At 41.8% G+C, this 26,260-nt stretch overlaps 1 protein-coding gene across 1 annotated transcript in view; it reads left to right on the top strand.

The window, feature by feature from the left end:
* Positions 1 to 5,721: 5,721 nt before the first annotated feature.
* Positions 5,722 to 26,260, top strand: part of KIAA1549 (KIAA1549 ortholog) — a gene marked incomplete at its 5' end in the record, with an annotated part of 74,611 nt that continues 54,072 nt past the window's right edge. The window contains 6 exons of the mRNA XM_088521683.1: positions 5,722 to 8,473; positions 9,941 to 10,029; positions 15,762 to 15,939; positions 17,276 to 17,406; positions 17,875 to 18,058; positions 25,219 to 25,278. Of these exons, the coding sequence (XP_088377809.1) occupies positions 5,722 to 8,473; positions 9,941 to 10,029; positions 15,762 to 15,939; positions 17,276 to 17,406; positions 17,875 to 18,058; positions 25,219 to 25,278 (3,394 nt within the window). The remainder of the gene's footprint in view (positions 8,474 to 9,940; positions 10,030 to 15,761; positions 15,940 to 17,275; positions 17,407 to 17,874; positions 18,059 to 25,218; positions 25,279 to 26,260) is intronic.

Genomic DNA, 26,260 nt, shown 5'->3' with positions numbered 1-26,260 from the left:
CTATTGCAGGTTTGTTGGCATCACTTAGGAACTTCTAATGCAGTGAGTTTTCAAATGCAGTGCTCAGTGAGAAGTGTCATGATCTATTTTTTGACTTGGAAAGACAAGTCCTCAAGTTTTTAAAATGGAATGAGATTGGCTTCCTAGTAACCCTCTTTTCTTTACACAGACTTCATCAACTCTACCAGCAAGCGTTTTATCTTTGCCATTTGCACTTCCAAGCACAAGGTGCATCTTTGCCCTTGTGCAAAGACACAAAGGGTGTTCATTTGCTGTGCAGGGGGGGAAGCTTTTTGCGCCCGTGCACCTGCACAGCAGCTGAGCCACATCTGCTTGCACAGGGTAGAGAATGATTTCAAGATGTTGCTCTTTCTGGGCTGTGTATGGAAACCTGAGCTGCGCAGGAGTATGCCCTCGCTTTGTGTCCTTTCTTTTAAGGCTATTGTTTTTGTCTTAACCTTAATACATTTATTTTTTCTGTTTCTTATGAATGTTTACTTCCAATCTTACTGAAAAAAAAAAGTTCTGAGATTTGGTACAAATTTTTACTTCTCTACTTTCTCTTTTCACTGTTTTTTAACCTGTATAAGCAGGTTTGATTCATTAGTTGAAATTCAAGACCACATGGTTTAAATGAAGAGAGATAATTTGTGTCTTTTAATATAAGAAAATGAAGATCAATAGCTGTTGAGAAAGGGCTTTAGGAGTCCTCACAATTTTTTGCCTTGCATGGCCTGAGTGTTCTCCTGAAGGTGCTGTGCACATTTGCAATGTAATGGGGGAACGGGATCTTCCAAAAGCTGACGCGAGCTGTAGTCGTGGGAAAGCTCTTCAGTGCTGTGGCCTTTCCCGATCGACACGCGTCTCCGCCGGGATTCCTGGTTGTGGTGCCCAGCTGGGCTTCCGTAAACGCGGCTTTGGCAGTTGAAGAGGTCATTGTGCTCAGTGGCGGGTTTCATTCCTGCTCATTTGTGCTCAGACTCTTACCTGTTGTCATGGCTAGCAGGAGGAGCAGAGTTCATCACCCCAAGCACATTAGCGTATTTGCTGCGCTGTCACTCACCCCTATAGCATCCCGCTGCCATTGTCTAAAGGGCAGCATTGTCCCGGTGCCATCTGCGTCTCTCCCAGACATGTGCACAAGGGTTTTGCTTTCCCTCCTCTTTGCTGGAGCCTGGGACCACGGTTCTGCATCCGAAGCTACCCAGTCCTTTTCATAATGTTACCAGTGCGCGGAGTTTGGCTGGTCTTATTGTCCTGCCATCATTGTTACCTCACACATCAGCAGCGTAGTTGACGGCCGGCGAAACGGTCACCCAACAGCAGCAGCTGTGCAAGCAAGCAAGTCAGGATTGACATTAATCAATAGACGTGTGCGGCCGCGGCATTAAAACACCCCAGACCTCGGGGGGCCACCGGCTGCTTTGTGTCACAGCACCGCCTGATTGCGTGGGTGAGGATGCGCTCGCGGAGCGGCCCGCCGTGGCCTCCCTCATCCCGCCGTGGCCTCCCTGATCCCGCCTTGGCCTCCCCATCCCGCCTTGCTGCTCGTTGCCCTCGGCGCCCGCTCCCTGTTGTGGCTGCTGCTCGTCCCGCGTGCCCGTCCGCGCGAGCGGGGCTCCCGCCGTGCGCTCGCTGCTCCTCGGGAGGCGACAGAAGGCAGTCGCTTGCGTTATTGATGGCATGTCACTAGTGCTCCCAGCTTCTAATAAGCCAAGCCAAGCAGATACTACGGAGCACGGGCTTGCCGGCTTCCAGCGAGTTTTTGTTTCAAAACCTGGCATGCAGAAATGAGTTTCTCCCACCTTCCTTTTCTCACGTAACCCACGCTCATGCCATGTCCTGTGGCTTGCAAGTTTTCCAAGATCCAGTGTGTTTTGAGAGTGGTGTTTTTAAGAAAAAGAGAGAGAGAAGGGGGAAAAAAAAAAAGAAAAAGCAGCTTCTTTCTCAGAAATTGACTTCCCTTCTTTGCGTGACTGGGAACTTTCTTTGCAGTAAGGGCACAAGTGATTGATTCAATTTTAGTTACTATTGATCTACACTATTATGTGTAGTTCATAGAAGAGCAGATTAGCAGACTCTCAATAAAAAAAACTAATTGTAAAGCAGCAGTGGTTTTAAAACCAAAGTTGCCTTTACTTTGCCTTATCCATGCGTGGTTTATAGCCATGTAAGTAACTGTTCAAAGTGCCTCTTTCTGGGTTTTGTGGTTCCTGCGGCAAAACTTCACTTTGTGGTGGTCCCCGTACCAGGTTGCACAAAGGTGCAAATGCTTCTCTGTGGGCAGAGGAGAATGAACGCGCTCAACAGGGGCATGTGTAGACAGGGGAACTGCTTTGCTCTGTCAGGGGAATGAATGTGAATATCGTCATCATACGTGTGCTCTCTAATTAGAAGGTAGCCATCTTTGCTAGTTAAAGTAAAAATGGCTTCTGTAGCAATGCAGCGTTTATCATTTTTATTTTGAAGGTGTGTAACACATCTGCCTTGTTCTGTTATTGCCATAAGGAAATGCAGTGTGAAATCGTAAAGATGAGAAATATATCTATTAGTATGTTTGTCTATAATTTGGAATTCATTTTATTTTAATTGAAGCAAGTGTTCAGCATACAAAGTGTGATAAAGATGGACAATATTTTACCAGATTAGCTAAAAAGAGTTCTGATCTGCCTTCATACACTGCATGCATCTATGTGAAGTGATTCATTCTGACAGTGTTCCTTCTGTAGTCCTGTGTTGTTTTTTCTTTAACTAATTCCCTGCTTACTCAAAATAGGCAGAAAGAAGAAACCCAAAGTCTGAAAACCTAAGTCAAATGAAGGAGCAAGATGGGAAGCTTTTAGGGATGAGGAAACTTGTTTCTGACACCAGTGGGGGGCTGCAGTCAGCAGCCTGTGCTCAGGGGCCGTGATTAGGATCCCTGGTTGTTGGAAGCTGCTGCTTCTGCAGTGTTTAAGTGCTGGTGAAAGTCGTGATCCCGGTCTGCGGCACTGTGCTGTGTTCAGTGGTGAATCTCTGAGGAGGGAGTCAAGGACATAGCTGCACAAATTTTACAAGGCGTGTACTGTAACTAACTTTTGTTGTTATTATGTTTTCCTTGAGACTGCTATAAGACTGTTGTCATTAGCCCTTAACCCTTCATAAACTTAGCTATGCATGCTTTGAGTTTTGGGAGGAAAATAAGACTGAGACTATTTAAGAGAATGCTGTCTGTTATGCTGCAAAATGTGCGTGCTTTGGCTTTCTAATGTATAAGATAGTATCGTAGTGCATGTTTGACTAGGGGTGGCGAGTGGTATTAATTCTGTGCATTAATTCTTACCTTTAATTGTGCATTTCAGATCATCTGATTCAAAAAATATCCATTCAGTAAGTCAGTGTTTGAAAAATTGTGTCAGGGAATTTAGTATGCAGACTAAGGAGGGGATAATTGCAGCAATATATCGTTTTTGGGAAGTGCTGTTAGTCTGCCACGTGTGTAACAGTGAACTGCTATGAAAGGCTCCCGGGTGTTATTGATTTGGAGGCAGCTTCTAGGAGGTTACAAACACAGCTGCAGTTGAGCGCTGCACTGTAGCACTGTGGCACGCTCTGTACTGGTATTGCCATTTTTATTTTAGTCTGTTCCCTCACTGGGTGCCTGCGTGGGTTCCCCTTTACCTCCTCCCCTCCTTTTTAATGCGTGTTGTCTGTAGGTTCCAGTAGCACTGCAAGGACACTGCTATAAGAAAGCGGTAATGTTGGGAAAACAGGATGATCAGATGGGTTAGCTACTTTAAGGATGAAGGCTTTATGCATATACAAGCAAGATGTCCTGGAGCAATATTTCTGCAATTTCCTTTAATAATCAGCTCTGAAAGCTAATAATGCAGTCTTGACACTTTAGTAAAATACTCAAGCAATAATCTACAGTTTCTCTGCAAAATATGTCCGTGGTTGGAAAAGGTTATATTCAGATCTTCACAATACCCCAAGAATGCTTTTATGAGAGTGGAAGAATTATACTCAACTAATGCAAATGGCATTCATATATGATTTTTTACAAGTATGTTGATTAAAATGTGTAGAGAATTCTTAGCTTTTCTCTTTTGTGCCTGAAGCAAGCTATTACTACTAAAATTCTGTAAATTGGAAGAGTGAAGTTTTATTATAGGTGGCCCATAAACTAAGCACTCTTGCTGTGGATGTGAGTGAAGATGGCAGTTGTGGAATGAGGCAATTTGCCGCCAACTGTTTAAAGGCCAGACGTGAAGCGAATGCCAGGCAATATAAATGCAGCTACTGGTCATTTTTCTTCTTAGCAAATTCTTGCCATTGACATCAACATCCCACTGCGCCCTATGCGAAGGCAACCCCTCTTCATGTCTCATAAGTGACATAAATGTCACTCATTGCAGGTGCTGGCAGAAGCTCGTCTTTAAAATGGAGCAAAAAAAAGCCCTTCTTGGAGTTTGGTTTTTTTGGGCAACAGTTTGATGTCTTGAAGATCACCAGTAAAACTAGAGTGAAGGTGCAGAGCAACCTTCAGCAATAACCAGTGTGGAATCTGCACTTCCAAAGCATGACTCAGACACCAGAATATTGCGCAGGTCCATCAGCTGTTAGTGGTTTTGGCTGTGAACACCTCAGGGTCGTTATTAAGATCTCTAAAGAGAGACGCAAGAGTAAGCATGTTTGAATGGCGGTGGAGAGAGTGGATGTACCACACTGGGAAGAAGGTACCTCTGACCGCAGTTTCAGTGTTTTGCTGTGTCTGAAAGTTCCAGCAGAACTGTGGGTTTTCTATATGGGAGTTCAGACAATGGGAACTGGAAGCTGGAGACAAGAACAAGCAAATATAATTCTTTTTCTAAGGCCATCTCTCAGGTCTGCAAATGTGTCTCTGGAGGCTGATAGGAGGCGTAGAAAGGGTATGATGGCTACATACTATTTTTAGATAGGGGGCAAGAATTTTGTCTGGGTTTTGGGTCACTAAAAGTGAATGGGGACCATTTTTGCAAATACTGTATGTCCATTGAAAAGCAAAATATGCCCTTGCATTAGATGGAAGACCCCACATTTCAATGCCAGAGCAATATATTGTTAATGAATTCTCGATGCTGTTCTTTGATATTTAATCAGCGTACATTCAAAATTGTGTGTTGGGGGCTGGAGTGGGGGTGGAGGAGGCAGGACCCCTTCCCTGCCCCTTTGCTATATAGCAGAGCAGTGCTGTGTTTGCTGCTTAGCTTGCACTCAGCGCTGTGCTGAACTGCTGGAGAGCCCAGGATTAGGAAATCATAAAACAGGAGGAAATGAAGTGGTACTAATGGAAAGCAGAAGCTCTAAATTGGATTCATAAAGATAGCAAAACGTTTCCCTGCACTGCACCTCCGTGCTCTTTTTGATTTATTTGCTGTGTGGGATTGCTAGCTGAGCTGCCCTGCAGCCTCGTGTGGGTAGGAGGGAGCTGCTTTCTGTCCTCGGGGCCGGGCGGGGGGGCTAGTGAGACAGCAGCTCCATAGGGTGCTCCGGAGTTGTGAATTAAGAAGAGTCAAATCGTCCTACTCGTTTCCCAAGGAAGGGAGTTTCACAAGGAAAGCTATTATTTGGGTTGACTTGCTCTGGTTGTTTAAGTACAGAGAGGTTTTGTCCCAACCCTTTAAACTCTTGGCAAAGCTCTCCAGAAATGCAGTTTGCAATGTTTGCTGCTTCCACTTGTGTGCTAATCTGTGACTTTTTTTCTCTCTCTCTTTCTCTCTCAATTTAGATGAGATATCCTTGGAGCAGCAAAATTTTTCCCTTTTCTCAGTGGACTCAAAGGTGCACCAAAGCATATCAGGCAGCAGGACATATATGGCCTTAGCAAAAAGTACTTTGGATTCTCCAGAAAACAGTTTTCTTCAAACGGTTTTATCATCGGTCACCACTCCCCTTGATGTGACTTTATTTAACCAAGGCGAAGCGGTCAGGAGCTCAGAAGGGGTAGGTCGCCCACCCGTGCGTGTCTCCGTAACCAGCAACGAAGCCTTCCTAAGCGACGACCAATTCACTAGCTCCTTTCCAAAGGAGCAGTGGACTCCGCTGCCCAAGTCTTTTGCGGTTTTAACAGCTCATCACTCAGTTAATACAATCGAGCCACCAAAAGACACATTGGAAACTGTGTTGCTAGCGCCTTCATTATCAGGCTCCTCTTTGCCATATGATATGGAAACAGCACTGCAAAAGACCCCGCTAAGTGCTGTCTCTGAAGGCGGTAACATGCTTACAACATTACAGCCTTTTGTACAAGGTAGTGAAGTTTTAACTGCAAGCAGAGACTTGCTGTTGCACTCTCCAAACACAGATATTTATTTCACTCCCATTCCTTCAGAAGAGGTCGTTGCAGGTTGGGAGAACATCAGTAAGAGTTTAGCATCTCTGCCTTCGGGGGCCACTTCAGAAGGGTCAGCCATTCTTAGGCTGCTGGATGAAACCAGCCATATGGCAGCACAGGCTACAGCACAAAACGCAGACCCGCATGATGACATTTACACTGACGTGGATAGCAGGGCAACAGGAGCTGTCAGCCGAGGGACCCATCCCTCTTCCAGTGTTCCCTGGGCCAGCCCTGTTTCCACCAGCAGTGCCAAGCCTGCTTTGTTTCCAATCAGTCTTCCACTTGCATCTCTCCCGGTTTCCTCCCCTGCCATGTTCAGTGACACTGACGTGGTTCTTAATGGCAACCTGTTTACACATGGATTCTCCAGTACAGCACCAAGTTTGCCTGCCAGTTCCCAAACACTGAGTCAGTCTGAGCTTTCCAACGAGCTCATAAGCCCAGTGCCTTTCACTAGAGCATCCGTGTCTTGTTTGTACTGTGACTCGGTTTCCCTGGCGGAGCCAGGCTTTTCTGCGGAGCATGAGGTGGGCTCAGGTGACTACGTCGAAACTTTGTCTCTGCAAGCCTCTGAAGTAAAAGGTTTAAGCCCATTTACAACCGTAATAGCTGATGTTTATGAATTAGAGGAGCCTACACCTGAAACTTTTGATACTTCTTTTCCATCAAGACCTGTTGTTTCGTTTTCTTCAAGATTCGCAGAAATCCCTGAGTCAACCATGTTTCTATTAAGCACTGTGGATGCTGTCATTAACGACATAATGCCTACAGCAATTTTTCCTTCTTACAGTCAGCTCTCTGGAGGAATGGGTTTGAACGTCTCCTCTGCTCAGTTTTCCTTCCCTGTTATGGAAACTCTTCTGTTAACACCAAGCATTAGTGTAGATCTTCCTGATACTCCGTTTGAATCTACCTTCACCTTGAGGGAGCCAGAACCATCCTTTGCAGTCAGTCATATGACTGTTCTGGAGTCACTAGAATTTACACCATCAGAATCTTTAGTTTTGCTTGACAAGACATCGGCAAGGGAAGAATCACCTGTAAATATCACGGATTTTCCATACAGCCCTCTATCAACACCGTTTCTTTTTGAACCTAGCTACTTGTCTTCATCAGCAGCAGCCATACAAACTTCTTACTCTCTCATGCCAAGTGATTTAGCAACACTATTACCTCAGACCTTGTTGACTGGAACATCAGCACTTCCTGGGGATGCTTCCAGCTGGGACTCAGCTACCCCTGTCAGCACAGACACTGAGACTTCTCAGCTCCCTCTCTGGCAAATGTCATACTTTTCTTCAAATGCGTCCTCTGTTCCAGGGACCCAGGTTCCCGAAATAATGCCATCGTCACATTTTCACTCGGACTCATCTGTATTTCTGGAAGCAACATCAGTGTTGCTGATGGATTCTGAAGTTTTGTTTACCTCAGCTTTTACAGGAGCTACCTCTGCGTTAGAGTCTTCACTCTTCTCTTCTCAACCAGTGGTTCCTACCCCGGTGCTGTCCATAGCTGACACCGAGTCTGTAACCAGCAGCATCTCGCTCAATGAAACAAATCTGGTCTCCTTGTTTACTACCTTTCCTACAACTCCTGTCTTAAATGTATCTTCATCTCTACTGTCAACTGTTCTAGCTCCTGATGAGGATACTGGTGCTACAGGTAACCCCACGTTGCTTTTAACATCCTACCCTGAGGTCAGTGCTAGCACTGCACTTCCTACTGTGGATCCTGACAATCTCACCTCACAGAGCGACGTGAGCGGCATCATTCCCTCTCCTGCAGAATCTGTATCAGTGACCCCGTCATTTGTCCCCACACAATCCCCTCCGTCTCCGATCACTCCCACGGGATACGACGTTCCGCAGAGAACTGGTGTAGCCGATGGTGCTGATGCAACGCATGCTGTCCCCACCACTGCCACGAGTGCTGTGAGCAGCCGTGGCACCACAGCTACAGAGAGCAGCCCAGATATGTTCTCGTCCCCTCCTTTGGCCGCCACCACTGCGTCTGCAGCCACGTTTGTAATCCCTGCCACGACCACGACCGTGACCACGACCAGGCCGCCGTACGTCTGCGACATCACGGTTCCCGACACGTACCTGGTCACTGCTGGTAAGAGATTTCCAACAGTCTGATTTTGTTTTTCAGAAACCACTGCCAAGTGATCTCTTAGTTAAGCTGCAAGCGTTGAATTAGTCAAGTAACCGTTGCAAAGGAATACGGTGCGAGTTTAGGCAAACAGCTGTAAAACTGTTGATTTATCATTTGTTATTGCAAATAATGGAACTCACTTGAATAAAGTCCATTGTGATAGTGAATTACATACACATTGCAGCGCACAGTGAATGCAATAGTGTTCTAAAATTGCTTTTACCTACATAATAGCAAGTTGTATTTGCAGTTGCTTTGTCGGTTGACTGAAAGTGAATGTTATTCTCAAGACTGTTCTGCCAAATTATTAAATTTACTCCCTGAATAAGCTTCTCTGAAGCTGTTGCTGTTGTTCATAAGCAAAAGCCCACATGCAAGGAAATGTTTTAGTATGAAACAGGAAATCTGGTTTCAAAATTTTTGTTTTTATTAGCATTTTTATCATTTTACTGTGCTATGTAGCATTTGTACTTTCCCCTCCTCCCATATTTATTTTGTCTGAATTTGGTGTGGCTATAACCAGAAAAGTGACAGCTGTATGTTTCAAAATCAATGGTCTCGTAGCATGTGGCTGCTTTTTTGGTGTTTTCCTATCTGTCTAGGCTGTTAACAAAGCAGTACTACAGATCAAATACAGGGCAGCTGTACAAGTGCTGTATATTCTAGCCAGTCAATTAATGAGTAAGTGTAATACGTGCATCAGAATGAACGTAGTTCCCTCCTCCAGGCAGGAGGGTGGTCTCACTGTGATGGTGATGAGGAAGACTTTTTTATTAACTTGTAATTTGAGTAGTTTTTAAGCAAATTACTGATTAAAAGTAGATAGAGAATGACCACATCATGTTTTTCAGTTGTTTCCTCATCCATAAGCACAGTCTGAAGTGTGATTGTAGCAGACATAACATCCATAAGGGTGTAAAATTTTTAAAAACAGCTTCTTTTACTCAGTGGGTATCTCTTTCAGTAATCAGTGTAACATTTGTTTACTTTTTATTTAAGAGAGAAGTAGATGCATGTTTTTGTGGCTTTTTTTTTGACCTCATCTGCATTCCATGCATTGCCTATGAAACATTAACTGTGTTATGACAGCAGACTCACTGTGGTGCACAGATCACACCAAATGCACTATGACTTTTGGATGCTTTTTGAATGCCTCAATGGCTCTTAAAATTATTTGCTAGAATAATGAGGAAGTTAGATATGAAAAAAAAACAGAGAATAAACTTGGAGCTCCTTAAATTTTATTTAGCATCACTTTTTAGGATGCAGTCATATCTTCACCTGTTTCCTGGTTCATTGTCTTACGTGTTTGCCATAGTTTATCTCTTTGCCTGCTTTTGCACACGTTACACGGTTGAAAAAGTAGCTTTGAACCAAGGCCCCAGCGATGCGGCTAAAATGTACTTACTGACTGGCATTAATTTCCAGTGCTGGCCCGAAGAGCCGTTCTACAAAATGTCAGTGAAGCCATCAGAGAAGTGCTCAGAGTTCAGTTCAGGCGCCCGGTGGAGCTGGAGGTAAGTGGTACAGAGCATGCGTACGTGTTCCTCGATCGATGTGATGCAGCAGCACGTTCAGTGTGCAGGGTGAAATGGTCATTTAGAAACAACCCATATGATACTGAATCACAGGAAGGTTTATTCTGTTTTAAATCTAGTAGTCATGTTTTCTTCTTTTAATGACTGTAACGTCAGCTTTTTACTTTTAGAGTGTGTTTTCTAGGGCACATCTTCTCCTTCCTGGCATAGGTGACCAAGCAGCGGCCTCTGCCCCTCACCCGCTTCCCTGAGTGGTGAAGTGAAACGGAACTGAAAAGCTTTGCACCCTTCCAAGTATCTTTTCAAGTTCTGCTGCTGCTGCCAGCTCATTATAGGCTTTGCACCTTAGATAAACCAAAACCTTCCCCACAGCTCTAAGCTTTTTTATCTTGTCGGTGAGCTCATCTGCACTTGCAGGGTGATTGTTGGAATCCCACATGCAGGATTTGGCAGATGAAAGAACAAAGGAAAAGAAAATCAGGTGTTCAAATGGCAGATGTTATTTTTAAGCCCTTCAAGTTGGCCCTACGTGGTTCCCTGTGAGGTTTCGGTTTCGGGATCTACGATTTTACGTTCAGGGCCAGGTTAACTCGAGTTGCTGTCTGAACATGAGCGCCTCCCGTGCAGCCTCCCGCCCGCTGGGTGCTGAGGCCACCCCCTTGCCGGTCTGTGCAGCACAGCGGCCTCTGGGCAGCACCAGCAACGTCGCTGCAAGCAATAACTGAACTGGTGTAATGGCACAGGGCGGCTGCTCTTGTTTTACAATGTACCCCTACACTATTCAGTCAGGGTAAGAGTTTTATGAATCCGGGCCAGCCTTTTCTCTCAAGGAGTAGCAATTGGGCTCAGGGTTACAATTGCTATTCCCAGTAGGCATGCGTTGTTGGTAGTATCAGACTCCTGCTCTTGATGAGCCTGGCTGGCTAGCTGCGCTCTTGCTGTGCTCTTCCAGTGCTGCTCTTGCTGTGCTCTTCCTCCTCTCCAAAACAGTGGATAGTTCAAAGAATCACATTTTGGTTTTGGCTTTTATTCTTTTGTATATAAATTTGTTTATACATTTTAGGATAAATCCTTTTTTTCAGTGAATGAGAAAGGCAAAGAAGGTAAAAAGAGAATTAGCCCCTTTTACTCACTTCAGACAAAAATAACTGAGAAGCTGTCTCTAGTCCAGGATTAGTGGAAAAGTACAGAGTTTCATAGAGATTTTTCCTTATTCAACAGTCCATAGTCAATTATTACAACACCCACATTACTCTTATTGCTCCTCTTCTGTGCTGTGTGATTTTATGAGCTGCCACTGTAGGTTGTGTTTAATTTAGATCCCTTTATCAATATGTGCCTATAAGCAGGTATTATTTTTTTGGATTAAAAAACAAATCTTCAGATTGTGCAAATTGATACAGACAAATTGATGATGAAACTGCACTGATTATCAGTGGCTTTATAAAATATATTCTTCAGTAATATGGAAGTGCTTACTGCCTTAGTAGTGTCAGCAAAATAATGAAATAGATTGCTAAATATTTAGAAGTTGAGTGGAGCTAACATTTGATATCTTTATGTATTTTTCACTCTAAATTCCTTCCTTTCATGTCCACTATTGCTTTGCAAAGCTCCTAATGGGATATACTGGCCCTAAGACTGCTCAAAGGCAACCGCTTTTATAAATAATACAGTTAGTCCACTTACATTCTTTGCAAATTCTATTTTTATCAGAAGGAAAAACATCTCTGTAAAAATAGCTTTACTTATTTAATGGTGGAATACTGCTATCATATGTGTCCTCTCCTCATGATGCCATTATTATGCTTTTTTTCACTAAAAGTTATTTCATTTCTAACAGGGTAGTACTAGCAAAATGTGTTTTAAATAAAGAATTGTCTATAATATTGGCAAGTTTAATGATAAGGTAATCCAATTTTTTAAGAGAATTCTTCTATATTCTCAACTTAAGTAAACTGGCCTGACCTTTGTTAGTCAGGAATACATTGTACCTGAGCAGTGAGCATCATGGGTTATGGTAAAGCAGTGACTTCAAGCTACTTTTTTACTGTCTTCTGTTACAACTCATACATAATGTTTCCTGGCAGGGATGTGATATACAGTGAATCAGGAGACAGTTCTGTTAAATTTAACTTGGTAACAAAGCAGACTTTGAAAATGCAATCCATGACAACCGAGGATGTAACTATTATGCCTTTTAAACACAGACCAAATTTTACATAGAAATGGGAATTCAAGAAGTTGTCTTCCCTCCTCACAGCTTTTTCAGTTGAAGCTTGGGATTTTGATTCTTTTCTGTTTCAGACATCAGCTGTTGAAATGAAAAAAAAAAAAAAAAAGAGGGGCAGGCTTGAATCCTGTTTAATAAAAATCTGTTTGTCAGTTTGTCTTTTTGTTGGTCATTTTTTTTCTAGCAAAATGCCTTTCAGCAAACTGAAAATGACCTAAAATTTTAGTGTTCTGCTTCTAGTTGGTCTCCCTGCACTGCATCTGCAGAAGAAAAAGGCCTGTTTGAACACATGCAATTTTTGTCAACCTTCCACAGTGCAAACCTTACGACACTTGAGTAAGATGTGTTATACAAAGCCCTGTTGACTTAGGCTTGTCACCCTGGGGTGTGAAAAACGAAGAGTGTGGCGGTGCTCTGCTGGCAGGAGCACCCCTGATGCCAAGGAGTTCATGCCAACAGAAAAATCACATTTGCATTTTGGAAATTTTATTTTTAAGTATAATTCATACCTTAGTGTATATGCTGAGAAGTATATGCTTCATTGCTATGCTTAATTATGGCTTTTAGGCCTGTCTTTAGCCTATTTAGCCTAGTTAATAATCCAAAGATTGTAAACATCTGCCTTAAAAGCACGGCAAGTTAAGGTTACTAAAGTAAGTCGGGTAGTAAAGTACTTTTTGCAAAGAAGCTACCATGTATACTCGCACTGACTGCTATAAGACTTAGGTGTGTAAAATGCTGTGGAAATGTTCTCCTGTGATCCTAATGTGTGTAGAAGCAAAATGTTTGTTTCGTTTTTAAGACCCATCAACCCCTGTCGGACATCTTTAAGAATTAAATGCTCTCTGCAGTTTCTTTACAGTATTCTTGGTAAGGTGGGGGAAAGGAAATCCATTATTTATGCTTTCTGCCAGGTGACTACACAGCATAATACAGTGGTCTGTAGAAGTAAAAGCAGCAGTATTGGATCATGAAGGTAAATCTAGTAGAGTACATTTCCTCTGACAATAATGAAATGCAAGTGCATAAGGAAAAGCATAGGGGACAGGCTAAATCTATAATGATGCTTTCCCCAAGTGTTCTTCTAGCCTCTAGAAAATTTTGTCTCAAAAACTTTCTGTTCTAGAAGCAGTGTCTGTGTCAGGGTGGCTGTGAATGAGACAGGTTGTGCCCAGGAAGCAGCACAGTCGGATTAGTTGTTTCTTTTGGGAGAAGATGCAGCTCAACTCGAGATACTCTCATGGCTCTCCCCTGGCTTTCTGCTTCTTCTGTGGAAATGGCTCAGCATACACGGGGCATTTGGATGCTTCTGGAGCTTTATAGCCCTAGACATGAGGATAGGAAATGGATTCTTGTTTTCTATAGTAGGTGGCTCAGTAGCTAGTTGGCCAGCATCTACCTGCCCTGGTGATAGAGATGAAACCTCCAGGAGAGGGTTGGATGGGCAGCTGCGTTTGTGAGCCACGAGAGCCATGCCAGGAGGAGCTGTTCTCATTCCTGCCTCGGGAGTCAGGAGCGATTCTTGCCTGTTCTGGATAGCTTTCCACATTTCGGTGTGAATTAACTTGTAGAGAGCAGCATGCTAGCATGGCTCTATTATTTCTGGCATCTGAATTAGGTTGTTCAGAGCTCGCTCTAGACAGCCCTGAAGCCTTTTTCTCAAGCCGAAATAGCTATTGCTTTGAGCCTGTAGTGGTTGCAATCTACTAATCTTGTACTCACACTTAAAATATTTAAAATATCCATTCTCCCGGAGTTACTATGGCCCTTCTGCTGATGTGAGTCTCAAAAGAGAAACCTGAATGTTAGCTTTTGAGACTAAAATGCCAATGGAAAGTTTCAGGGAAGTGTTTGGGGCAGACTGAAGTCTGTGGTGCACCAGAGTGTAGGTGGATATAGCCAGTATACTGGCTGCACTGGGGCTCTCTTGTTCTGCATTTATTGTTTTAGAAAGCACCAGCAAATTGTTGCTGAGATTTGTAATTCTATTTTTTTCATGCCTTTTAAGCAGTCTCTTTTGCAAGTAATGGACATCATTCCTTTGGCATGTCTTACCTGTTGTATGCTATTGCCATTTGACAAATGATGAAATCTTTTCATCTTCAGATAAAAGGATAAAATTTCAGGGAAGAGGAACTGAAATGAGCTGTGCATATGAAACAAATTTGAGTGATACAGGTATAAATCCATTCAAAATAAAAACCGGATGCTGCATGATTTTGTGAATATAATGAGAAATGAGGAAAGGTTTTTTTTTTTTTTTTTGCTTTCTGCTACTTGGTTTCTTTGAGTGAAGATGTTCTTTTTAAAATTGCATCGTGTTTTTTAGAGGATAGGAAGCGGCTGCCTCCTAGCTCATCCAAACAGCAATTGCCAGTATTTTACAGTACCATAGAAAGGAAGGAACACCGTGGGTCATGATTTAGGTGGCACTGTATGTTTCCCTAAGGCTGATCCTAAAGTGTCCCATATCTAACATACCCCCCCTCACCAAGCGAAGCTTGCGAGGTGCAAGTGTCTTTTCATCTAAGAGGTGCAGATGACTGTGCTCTGGATTGAGTGTTTGTGAGGTTGCCATGTTGGACATCCCCAAATATTGTAGTTTGACTGCTCGGGCAGGCAGGGCAATTAGGAGAGTTAAAAAAAAAAAAAAAAATGCCGAGGAAAGAGCTGATGCCGAGAGATCCTTTCAGGGAGAGAAGACACAGCAATATGTTTAAATGAATACAAGCCTTCACTTTGTTTTTATTTAGGTGACAGAATAATGGCCTATAAAAGTGTCATTATGAAACCTAGCTTTATATTTAACTTTCAACTTCCATTTCTTTTACACAATGACTAAAGCTCTTCAGGATATCTAGGATTGCTCAAAGTCAGGAGATAGGTGAGTTAGAAGAAGAGTAATATAATTGCCGTAGCTGTGCTGTAATAAGAAAATGGGGAGAAGTGTTCTGCAGAAGAAAACGTGTGCTTCTGTGTGAAAATTACGCACATAAAACACAAGCTGGATGCATTTTGCTTCTTGCATAGGATACGTGCATATTATGGGATATATGTACCAGGCAGAAGCTATGGAGGTGAGTCAGGGTGTAGCCACCAATTTTTGTAGGAACTTTCATGCTGCCGAGGGAATACAGACTAGCTGGGGTGGCGCTCCTACTAGACTGCCATATGTTAAGTCATAGTGTGTGGAGATCCATGCATTATATTGGAGAGAGTTTGGTAGGCGAACTTTGCTCATGGAAAATACCACTGTGGCATGCTACCAGACATGGTGCTCTTTCCTGCTTTTTCTTTTTTTTCTTTTTATTATTATTATTTTGCTTTTGCTAAAACATAAATACAAGTAAAATAAAGTTTGCATTTTTGCATCTTGCTTCCCCTTGAGGATGGGGCTTTGAAATGAGTGGGACGCTGTAGGTCTAAAGTGTGCTTGTCAAATTTCATGTTGAAGACCTTTTCTTTTTCTTTTTTGTAGGTTTATAAAATATCCCCCAGATTTGCTTTCTTGGTGACGTCGGGTCCTTTTGTTTACACGGCAGTGGCTGTCATAAACGTGCTTATGAACAGCAGTCTTCTTCGTGGTCAGGCCCCCCTCATCCTCTCCCTGCACCCTTCTTTCACTGTGCCGGATAACAGATTCCAAGTGCAGACAGGTGAGTTGTTCCCAACCGTAAGAGCAGGAGATGGAGCTTTCTGCTATTTGCACTTCTTTACTTGTGGATAGTCTTGTGATTAATAAGTAGGCAAGCTTGTGTCAGAAACCTTGCCTTCTACTGCTGTGAGTCTTATTTTGTGCCTATTAATAAAATGCTTGTTGCATCTGTGATAGAGAAAGATTTTGCATTCTGAGCAGCCAACTCTGAAATTTCACTGGTTCCAGGTTTTTCCTGGAGAAATGTTATTTTTTTCTTGCTTATTTTAATTGATAGTTTACTAGTGGAGCGAATGAAGGGAGTTTGCATTCATTCCTCTGTAGGGTGGTAGCCCTGCTGTTTTATTGCAAAATGTGCTTATTTTTAACTTACTCCTTGCTGGTCAATCCCCTGTTCTGCACTTCATTTGCAGCATTTTGGAAAAGGTAATAAGAAGAGAAAAACTTCCGTGTGCAAAGCATTCTGTCATAAAATCACAATGCAGCCACTTTTTCATATGTGATTCAAGTTTTGAATTATCTTTAGGTTAAATTTTAGTACTCCAAATTCTTCAGATGTGGGGATTAGTGAGCTAGAGGATTGCCAGTGTAGAATGCAGCTTCCCATAGCTCCTTTATGGCAATAGTTAATGTAAAGTCCATGGCTACTAAAAACCTAAAGTAAGATGTTAACCATGAAATAGTTTTGAGAGAGAGTGGTATCCCTTGAAGTCTTTTTCTTTAGCCAGTATTTACATAACAAAAACACTAACCAAACTGGATGACTTTGAGTAATCAGGTATGACAGAGATTGAGTAAATGGGAGTACATGAGCAGGGACTGCATGAATTTCCAACATAGGTGCTTTTATTTATGTATGCTTCGTGTGCTGTTTCTGCTCTGTTAACATCTGTACTGTAAGAGCTAATTTCACTGTGGTCGTGTGATGCCTTTCTCACTGCTTAGCATGGTTAAAGATAGACAGCAGATGCATTTCTTGATGTTAGTGGAGTAAATACGTGTGTTAAGTATTAAATAGCAGTCTCTGAACAATTTTGTTATTTTTCAGATTTTCATCAAACTGTTGAGTACTGAGGATTTCAGTGTGGCAGTGTTCAAGTTCTGTAAAACTATCCAGATTATCTGTAGCAAAGATCTTTAAGTATGATAGTAGTAGATTTTTTTTCCTGTAGATTCTTTTTGCAATGTAAATATTGTTGCAACAGATATTAATGACTAGATGAATTACCGTAGCCAGAGACAGACCTGTGGAATGAGGAATCTCTTGCTTATTTTGTTCTCATTTTCTCTCATGGGAGTGTTTGTCTCTAGGAATAACATATCCCCTTTGCTTTCAGTGCTTCAGTTTGTGCCTCGGAATGTGGACGTTGGGTTCTGCAACTTTAGCCAGCGCATTGAGAAAGGGCTGACAATGGCATTCATGGAGGTGAGCAAACACCACCAGGACTTCTACAACTTCACTGTGCAGGTGAGCGTGTTCACGTGTTTTGTATCTCGTCGCCTTTGGTTGTCTTGGGTTTCATCCAGCCAGTAATACTGAGTTAGGGGTGCACTGCTATCACCTGCTTTCCAGATCATGCAGAACTCTAGTGCTTTGTCCTAAAGCAGGACAGTTTGGCATCACACATCCCTCTGGGTTCAAGCTTTCTGAGAAGATGATCCAAGAACATGAAGGTTCATATCAAAGATCAGTCATGAATATAAAAGAAATATAACATAGTCATAGTTTTTCACCTAAAGGCTGCCCAGCCCTTTTTAAAGTAATTACTGTCAGATCTTGCTACGACTTTGCAGGCTGAATTAATCTAGAGTTAACTGATGTTCCCCTGTTCTGATGTAGAGTTCCAGTTCACGTTAGGAAGAAATTTTCATTGAAGGAAGAAATGGAAATGGCAATGATTTGATTTTTCTAACCTTGCTCCAATCTTGTTTTCAGATATTGAATATAACTCTGAGCAGGGCTGGGGCAGCATTTCGGCAGGGCCCTGTCAGCATTGTTTTTGCCATCCGAGATAAATATGGTTTCCTAAACGGGTCCGACGTCAGCGAGCAGCTAAGGAACTTGTCTGTGGTGGAATTCAGCTTCTATCTCGGCTTTCCCGTGCAGCAAATTGCTGAACGTGAGTACTTACTGCTAACAAGACTGAAAAATGCTATTTTTATTGTCTTTTTTTTCTCTGTTCAAGTAATTTGAAGTCATTCTGCACAAAAATTACAGGTACATAAGTGTCAGGGACTTTGCAGAGCAAATCTCTACCTCTCTGTTCACATGTTTTGTACCAGTGTCACGGCAACTTACTGCTTTTGCCAGCATCATTTCTTTCCGCACTGGTCACGTGGGGCCTAATCTGGCTTCATTTTCCCGGGTCTTGCTTTAGATTAAAAAAAAAAATAGGAGTCACTCCAGTCATTGGATATGTCTGCAGGGGCATTTTCTGCTTCTCAGCATGATTTACTACCCTGGGTTCTGTGCCATGCTTAACTGTGGCTCTGTGACTTCTAGTAAGCCCTGGCAGCACTGGCAACTTAAGCTTGAACTGATTTGCTTTCATACAGTCTTTGTTAGCTGTCAGTAGCAGTGCTTTTTAAAGTAGCCTGTTATCTTTTAAGATACCCCCAGCATGTCGCTGTCCTGATGTACTACTTCCATTGCATGTCACTTTTTCCATGGCCATCCTAAACTTAGATTAATGGGGAACAGTTGCATAGTAGAGTTTGCCTGACACTACGTTTTTATGACGTACATTTTGTTAAATGTTTCAGGTGACCTCTTTCTCATAAATAAGCTAGACTTCTAAGATCAAGACTTATCCTTGCATACTTTGCTTGACAAAAATGACTAGTGGCTATAAATAAGATTGTGGTGTTACAGTACTGCCTTTCCTGGTGGCAGGCGTTAATGTAATGTAATATCCATGCATTCCCAGTTTCTTTCCTCATTTTGTATTCCAATGCAGATTTTAAATTATCTCTGAGTTATTTTTCAAGGGCCTGACACAGTGATTTTCTCTACATAATCAAGTGTCAAGTGGGAATTCAGACCTAATGGCATTTTCTACTGTACAGTAGTATGTCAATGAAGCCATGATAGCCAGAGTAATTGCTACAAAAAGCAATTATTTTCTATAGCATCTTTAAATCTATGTAAAATGATAGCACAAGAAAACTTTTTTTTTTTTTTTAACTTTTTTAGTTTTGGTTTCTTTTCACTTTTATGAATTTTGATCTCTCTGCCCCCATAATAGACTGAGAGAGTGTGTCAGAATTTTGCATTGGGCTCTTGTTTGCTCTCACATAAACCATACTTGTGTGTGATAGCTATGTTAAATTGAGATAGGACCAAAATTCTTGGCATATTATGATTTGCCAGGGAAAAATCAGAACCCTTGTCCAAACACGACCAACATGTCTTTTGTTCCTTGAGAGGCGTCAGTTTCTGAAATTGTGGGTCATGATCTTTTTCCATCACTGAATTAAAACTAAATATTGTTGTTGCCTTGATTGCTTAAAAGTTATTTGTCTTCGTTCTGCATGGTAGCTTTTGCCCATTTGGCCTAAAGCTTATTATTTTTTTTGTTGCTTGGGTATTATTTTAGTCTCTTGTTCTTTTCTGCACTTTACACACATTTGTTCCTATAGTTTTTAAGTTTGTCCACGTACTTTAGGATATGGTTTATAGTGAATTTGCAGGATGCTTCTTGCTGAGTATCCATCTTCTAGGTTGTGCAATGTTGCTAAAGTGTGATAAAATGAGAACAGAATTTCAAGCAGGGCCTATATAGCCTGAAAGGCAGGCTGGCAATAGGGAAAAGCATTACTATTAAGCATGTGCTCTTCTCCTTTTATTCTTTTCTACTGATATTTCAGAAATTCAAAGGTAACTTTTGTTTTCTTTTTTCTTAAGCTCTCAGGGCAAGAGCTGTGCCTGGGTGATGTGCATGCCTAGAGCTCACATCCAGGAGAGCTCTACAGTAGCTCATGAGTTAATGAGTGACAAGGTCAAACAGCACCCACTGAAAATGCTCCCTTAGAATTTCTCCTTGTGCCTGGCTGCTGTGAGGATTTGCAAAAAGCTCATATAAAAGTTGGCTGCTATTCCCTGGCAAATTGAGCTTCTCTGCATATCCAAGCATGTGGATGAGATTTAACCTTGTTTCTGCAAAATCCAGCCTAGACGTCAAGATTGTGCTTATCATCAAATGCTAAATTATTCTCCATTCCATTCAATCTGCCAGCAAATCTCCCAAACACCTCCAAAGCTCAAATCCTCAAACAAACCCTTAATGTAGGAAGGCAGATTTGCTCATCAACAGTGATTATGTCCTTTATGACAAATGTTTTCTCCTGGACTCATTTCTGGAGCTTTTGATAGATGCCGTTGTTTTAGATTAGTCTACATTTCTGTTAGGAAGGATGATGACAACCAATCTATCAACAAACCAGCCGATCCGTGAATGTGCACCCTTGCATTTCATGACCCGGCCTAACTATTGAATACTGCCAACATAGCATAGCATTTGCCTCTTTGTCAGAACTTGACGGTGGTGGTGTCTCTTAGTCTGCTCAGTGGCGTGTCTCTTAGTTAATAGTGAAATTTTGTAGAGCCTTCAAATTTGTGTGCAACACATACAGTACAAATTAATAAAAATGAAATAAAATGAAATACATTCAGTAAGTTAAAATGAAAAATGAAATAAATGCCATTTCAATTTATTGAGACAAGTAAATACACTATTTTTTTTTTTAGGAAAGATAAGATCTTCCTAAAGTCTTAGTGAGGATTTGGTGGATATGGTGCCCTAACTCAAGGAGTATCTTGTCAGTATTTGACTTGTATATTCTTTGAGCAATGCATTTGCTGTGGATTTAGCTAACAGCACGACAACTCATTTTGATTTGAACTTCTCTGCTGCCATCCCCGTGGTGCTTCAAGGCGTCAATGTTCACTGCTTTGGAACACCAGCCATGGTGCCATTTGATAGGTCAGCAAGTGAGAACACAGTTCTCAGCTTGCTCAGAGCTCTGGGTCTGTCTGTCAGCAAGCATGAATGTAGTTCCTACCTTTTTATAAAACAGGGCCATTATTGCTGTTATTTTTCGTCGTTGCTGCAGATTTTTTTTTTGCACTGTTCTTGTGAAACAGTTTTGATCCAAGGGATTTTAATTTGTTGCTGCTCAGAGCCAGCAGTCATGCCAAAGCCTCAGCAGCAAAGGGCAGATCCCTCCTGGGACATCCTACTCTTGAGGATGACCAAGAGTCAGATCCCCCAAAGGACTTTGGCTACGAGATACCTAAATACAGAAGTTCAGGGCTTCCTGGGCTCCAGACTCTCAGCTTTCTGTGATGATATGGGAGAGCACTATACAACAGAGCAGTCATGCAGTGGAGGAACTATTGTGAAGATCTTTCCTTGCCAGGTGGCTGCTTTGTTCTGTGCAAATTATGTACCACCCTTTTGACAGGAAAATTTTCAGGAGTTTTGGAAGTATGTTGACATGTAAATTTAAAATGTTTTCCTGTACTGTTCTGTGCTATTTGCTCCTTATTTATTGGGCCCGGCAGCACTTAATGCTCTTGGTGGTGACCTAGTTTTTTGAGGCTTTCTTAAGTTTTATCACAGTCTGCATCTTAAGGAAAAGAACTGATTTGTATGTGAGCTCAGCTGTCGGGTTTCACGTTGATTCCTATTAAGGAAAAGCTACTTGTGTAATACTGCTGTAGCTTAGCATTGCTGGGCTAAGTGAAGTGACACTTGCCTTTGATACCCTGACTATGAGCTCTGACTGTGTGTTTGCTGCCTAATTTCTGTTCACGTGGCCTTCCGCACATTAGGTTTTCACATCATTTGGATGTGCTTCTTATACATTTAAAGGGGTAGGTTGTCCTTGTGCAGCACATCTTTGAGAATTAGGATTTTTTCAGTCAGATTTTTCCCAGTTATTTAGAAGAAAAGTAGTAGTAAAAGTTGTCAATTTGACAGAATGGACTATTCAGGGCAGGACTAGGGCTGTTCTAAGCAAGAAACCTCCTGGACCTTAGGCTTGCATGTTGTGTGAAGGAAGGACTTGAAGGCAGGGAAGGTGTGTTTTTATTCTCCTTTTTTCAGTATCTTCTGGTAACTGTAACTTCAGCAACACACCTATGCTAACAGGTTCGCTTTACATCTTCCTGTCCATTAATTTTGCCCTGTCCATTTTCCATCTCACATTTTAGATTGGTAACTCATTCACCTAGATGGGCAGGAGCTACATGCCAGCAAAACGTAGCCCCAGTCTAAGCACTAGGCACCAGTTCCTTAGAAATGATAGAAGGGAATATATTTAGTATGTCTTCATGGCTGGAAGATGTCTCTGAGACCAAAGACTCAGATGTCTCTGAGCCAAAAGCTAGCTGTGGACGACTAGATGAGGGATGTTGGCCTTTGTGACCTTATCTGTGATAAATCTTTGTTTTTGTTATGGCTTAAAGTAGAGAGAGTTGCCTTGGGACTTACTGTTTCGTTCAATGCTGTAAGAGTATCTCTTGTGGAAACCTTGGATATGTTGCAAGGTCAGTAGGTTAATATAAAATCATATAGTATGGTTCAACGACTGCAGAAATTATTGGCAGTTTTTATTGGAGTGGGGTTTGGATCAAACTCACAGCAGATAAATTGTTTTAGTGTTAACCACAATTCAATATTTCCATGGACTGTTATTTTTTAAGTGATGTTCCCATCATTCAGAAAGGGGCATTTGCTCCATGCTTTCTATTGTAGTTCCTCCCTATGCTGTAAATAGGAGGGATCAGTTGGTACCAGCTCTATCATGCATGGTCCCACGTGTCTTTGTGTGCAAGGCCTCACATGTCCTCACGGGAGCTTCTGCCACAGGGCGTTTGCATGAGCTCTGTGCGCTCAAAGAGGTGTCTGGAGCACGGGGTGGCCCTTCGCCATTCCCCTGCGTGCTGAGTCAATGCCATTCTGTGTGTGCCACTTCAGGAGCATGTGTTAGGATCCCCTAATGATGACCGTGTGCTCCTTACTAAAGCATCCATAGTCCTTACAGATCGTCCACAATCTACCTTGCAATTGCATTTTGTCTATCCGATCCTCCCCTCTGCATAGCAATTACTCTATGCTGTCTTTTAATCTTTAGATCTTAGGGGGCATTAGGGATCTGGCAAATAAACTGATCCCATCGTGCTGATGCTCCAGCTGAGCTCGGGCTCTGGCCACGTGAGCGTTGGTGTGACGCTGAGTGACCTGTGGGGAAAGAATTGGATTTTCCGGCTGGTTTCCGCTGTCTGTGTTTCAGAAGTGTCCTTCATTTCGTGCTTCCTTTGTCACGTTTTAGAACCCAGGCTCAGCTGCCAGTGATCAGAGGATTTTCTCCTGTTCATTTTTAAGATTTTCTGCTCGAGACTTGTTATTTTTAACTTTCATTAATTCCACGTAAAGTTTAAGTGACTAGTCATCTAGCAATTTGCATGAATTAAATCATTTTCAAGTACTAATTAGAGAAAGCATGAAGAGCACAATAAGTCAAAGCGAAACATATTGGTTCAAATGAAAGAAAACCCACAACAAGTTCAAAGTTTTACGGCCATTGGAAAGTCTTTGATTTTCTTATCTTCCTTTTCCCAAGGTTTGGAACCATAGATGCAGTTTAGTTTATGATTTTGTTGTTCACATTGTATCTTTAAATTGAAGTAAACAAATGCATAAGCAGAGCAATACTGTCCAATTTTTAAGCTACCCTCAGAAGAACCATGCAGCAGCATGCCAAAAATTAATGTGTTAAAATAAGTGGACTGTGGAATGCTTTTTTCTTTCTTTTTTTTTTCTTCCTTTGAGTCTTAGGAAATTTAGTGCATCCTGGTCAGAATACCGAGTACTGATGTCTGCAAGTCAGAATAAAGGCCCGTAGCCTGATACTGTTCTGCAGATTAAGTCACAGTGTGTCTCCCAAGTGGTACTCTTAAAACCAGTGCTTCTATTATTGTAATAGACTTGAATAAGACTTGAGAAAATGTTGTATTTTATTTTATAGGATGGCTTATGAGCCTATAAAAATAAACAGTCTAATACTAGTGATTCTCTTACTCTTGCAATAACAAAAAAATCAGAAGGTTTTTAAGGGGCAGAAAATTGGATTTGAGAAGGCAAAACCTAAGTGGACTGACGGCCAGAGGTCAGCTACTCCACAAATAATGTACTAATTAAATTAGAAAACTAATAATGTTGTGTTTTTCTGAAACAAGTAATAGCGCCATACATTCTAGTTCTAGAACCGAAAACATGGTATCCTTATTCTAAATACTGATCTGTCATGAACATGGTTATTTTAATTACGTACCTCCTTCTTTCTGTTCATAAAATTAATTAAAAATTAACCTTTGTAAAATGCTTAGCAAGCTGCAGCTGGATTATCAAATATTTTGAGAACGTTATGACCCTTCCTTTTTCTTTCTGTTACACTTTTGTTATTCTGAAGCTCCAGACGTCCCTTGAGCAAACTGTTGGCCCAGCCCCCATCTGCACTTGTTTCCCGACATGTCTTTACTGCACTCCAGTGGAAACCTTGGGAAAAAATTTATTCCTGGAGTATCAGTGGAAACTAGCTATATTCGCTTCACTGGGGCAAGGATTTCACTCTTTAGCACAGCTTTTTGGGGAGAATTGTGAACTAAAGAAAACATAGGGCCACAGGCCAAACTGACGCCACAAGAATTTTGTCCACCAAAATGCTCTTCTACACATTCTCTTTGTGATTTTTGAAAAGTAATTTAGCAAGGTGATGTTTTTCAAATAATATTTCCCGCACACCTGCCTAGAACACAAATAAGATCCGTTTAGTTTTCTGCCTCACTTAATATTTCAGAGCAGTTTCTGCCTCCAAGAAGGTTGTATTCCCATTCTCAGGCATTCGTGAATTGCCCTACCACCCTTTGAGCAAAAGTCTCATGCTGCACTTAGCTCAGTAAGAATCAGAACGTGGTCAGGGAGCTTTACTTTTACGTTTCTAGGAGCAATGACCTCAGTGTGGTAGCTTGAAACCTTTTAGGTAATAAATCTAACTGCTTCACTCAGCTGCTTTGTGTTCAGAGATGAAGCAGGGTGTTCAGAGCACTTGCCTCACTGCTGGGTCTGCGCAGCCTCAGGAGCTGAAATGCATCTGTGCAAATAAGACGCTTACTGACAATATAAATTATGAAGTGGCTTCTTTTATGTGTGTGTGTGGCTGTTGTTGAGAATACTGCTCTTACATATGTTTTTCCTCTATTCTGTTTTCCCCCCAGCTTTTCACTATCCTAAGCTTAATGTGTCGCAGCTGATGAAATCTTCCTGGGTGAGAACAGGTACGTACAGTCCATGTGAGTAAATAGGAGGGTAGTTATTTTGGTAACAGGGAAAATAGCTGAGATGAGTATTGATAGCTTAGGGGTGCTGCATGTTTACAGCCTGAGCTGTGTAAATTCTAAAACCAACAGTCTAATGACCTGGAACATCTGGGAAATGTAACTCCTGGCTCTGGAATGAACTACTGCAATTCCTTGTTAATGGACACACAATGGCTTTTTGTCTATGAAGCAGTTCACTCTTAGTGAGACAAGTTACACTCAGGCATAAGGAGACTTGTACTGTCAACATCACACTTTTTTTTTTTAAAAAAAGGATTTTTCATTTTAAGTGAAAATTAAAACTTTATATGTGGCACTTTGTACTAAAACATGCCAGGAATAAAACAGACTAAAAATAGTTGCACTCCAAGCAAATGAGACAATTTCATCACATTTCATTGATCTCTTGTGATTCATTCTTGGCAGATCACTCCCACCAAAGTCTGCTGGATATTTTACTCTAATTCACAGATCTAGTTGAGCTGTCACTTACTAATGCTCAAAGGCTGTTGTGTTTGCCTGGAAGCAGTAGCACCTACCTGCTTCTCAAGCCCTGAGAGTCTGAATAGTGACGAGGCTGTGCCCAACAGCCTTACTATTAAGGTGTAGATGCCCACCTGGATAGATTTTTATCTCTTCTCCACCAACTTCCCCACGCAGAATTTAGTGGTATTACCCACATACTACTACTTTTTCTTCCAGATATCCCTGTCACCTCCCACTAGTGGACTAGTTTACTTTTTAAGCAAGGGGCTCCTTATCTTCTGAATTCCACAAGGCTTTTTTTTAGAGAAAAATAAACAATTTCAGGTGATGTTCAAGAAGTGGAACCGAATTATATGTGTGCATCCCACCTTCCCTTTAAGTTTTGGTTTTTGGTCAGTTTTGTTGAGTACCATACTCTTCTCTCCCCTTTTCACAGTCAGATTTGCTTTATCCA

This window comes from Tinamus guttatus, unplaced genomic scaffold (assembly GCF_059628265.1).
Source record: "Tinamus guttatus ecotype Peru unplaced genomic scaffold, ASM5962826v1 Tinamus_guttatus_pri_ptg000125l, whole genome shotgun sequence".
NCBI classification, from domain to species: Eukaryota; Metazoa; Chordata; class Aves; order Tinamiformes; family Tinamidae; genus Tinamus; species Tinamus guttatus.
This window is presented reverse-complemented; position numbering and strand designations above follow the sequence as displayed.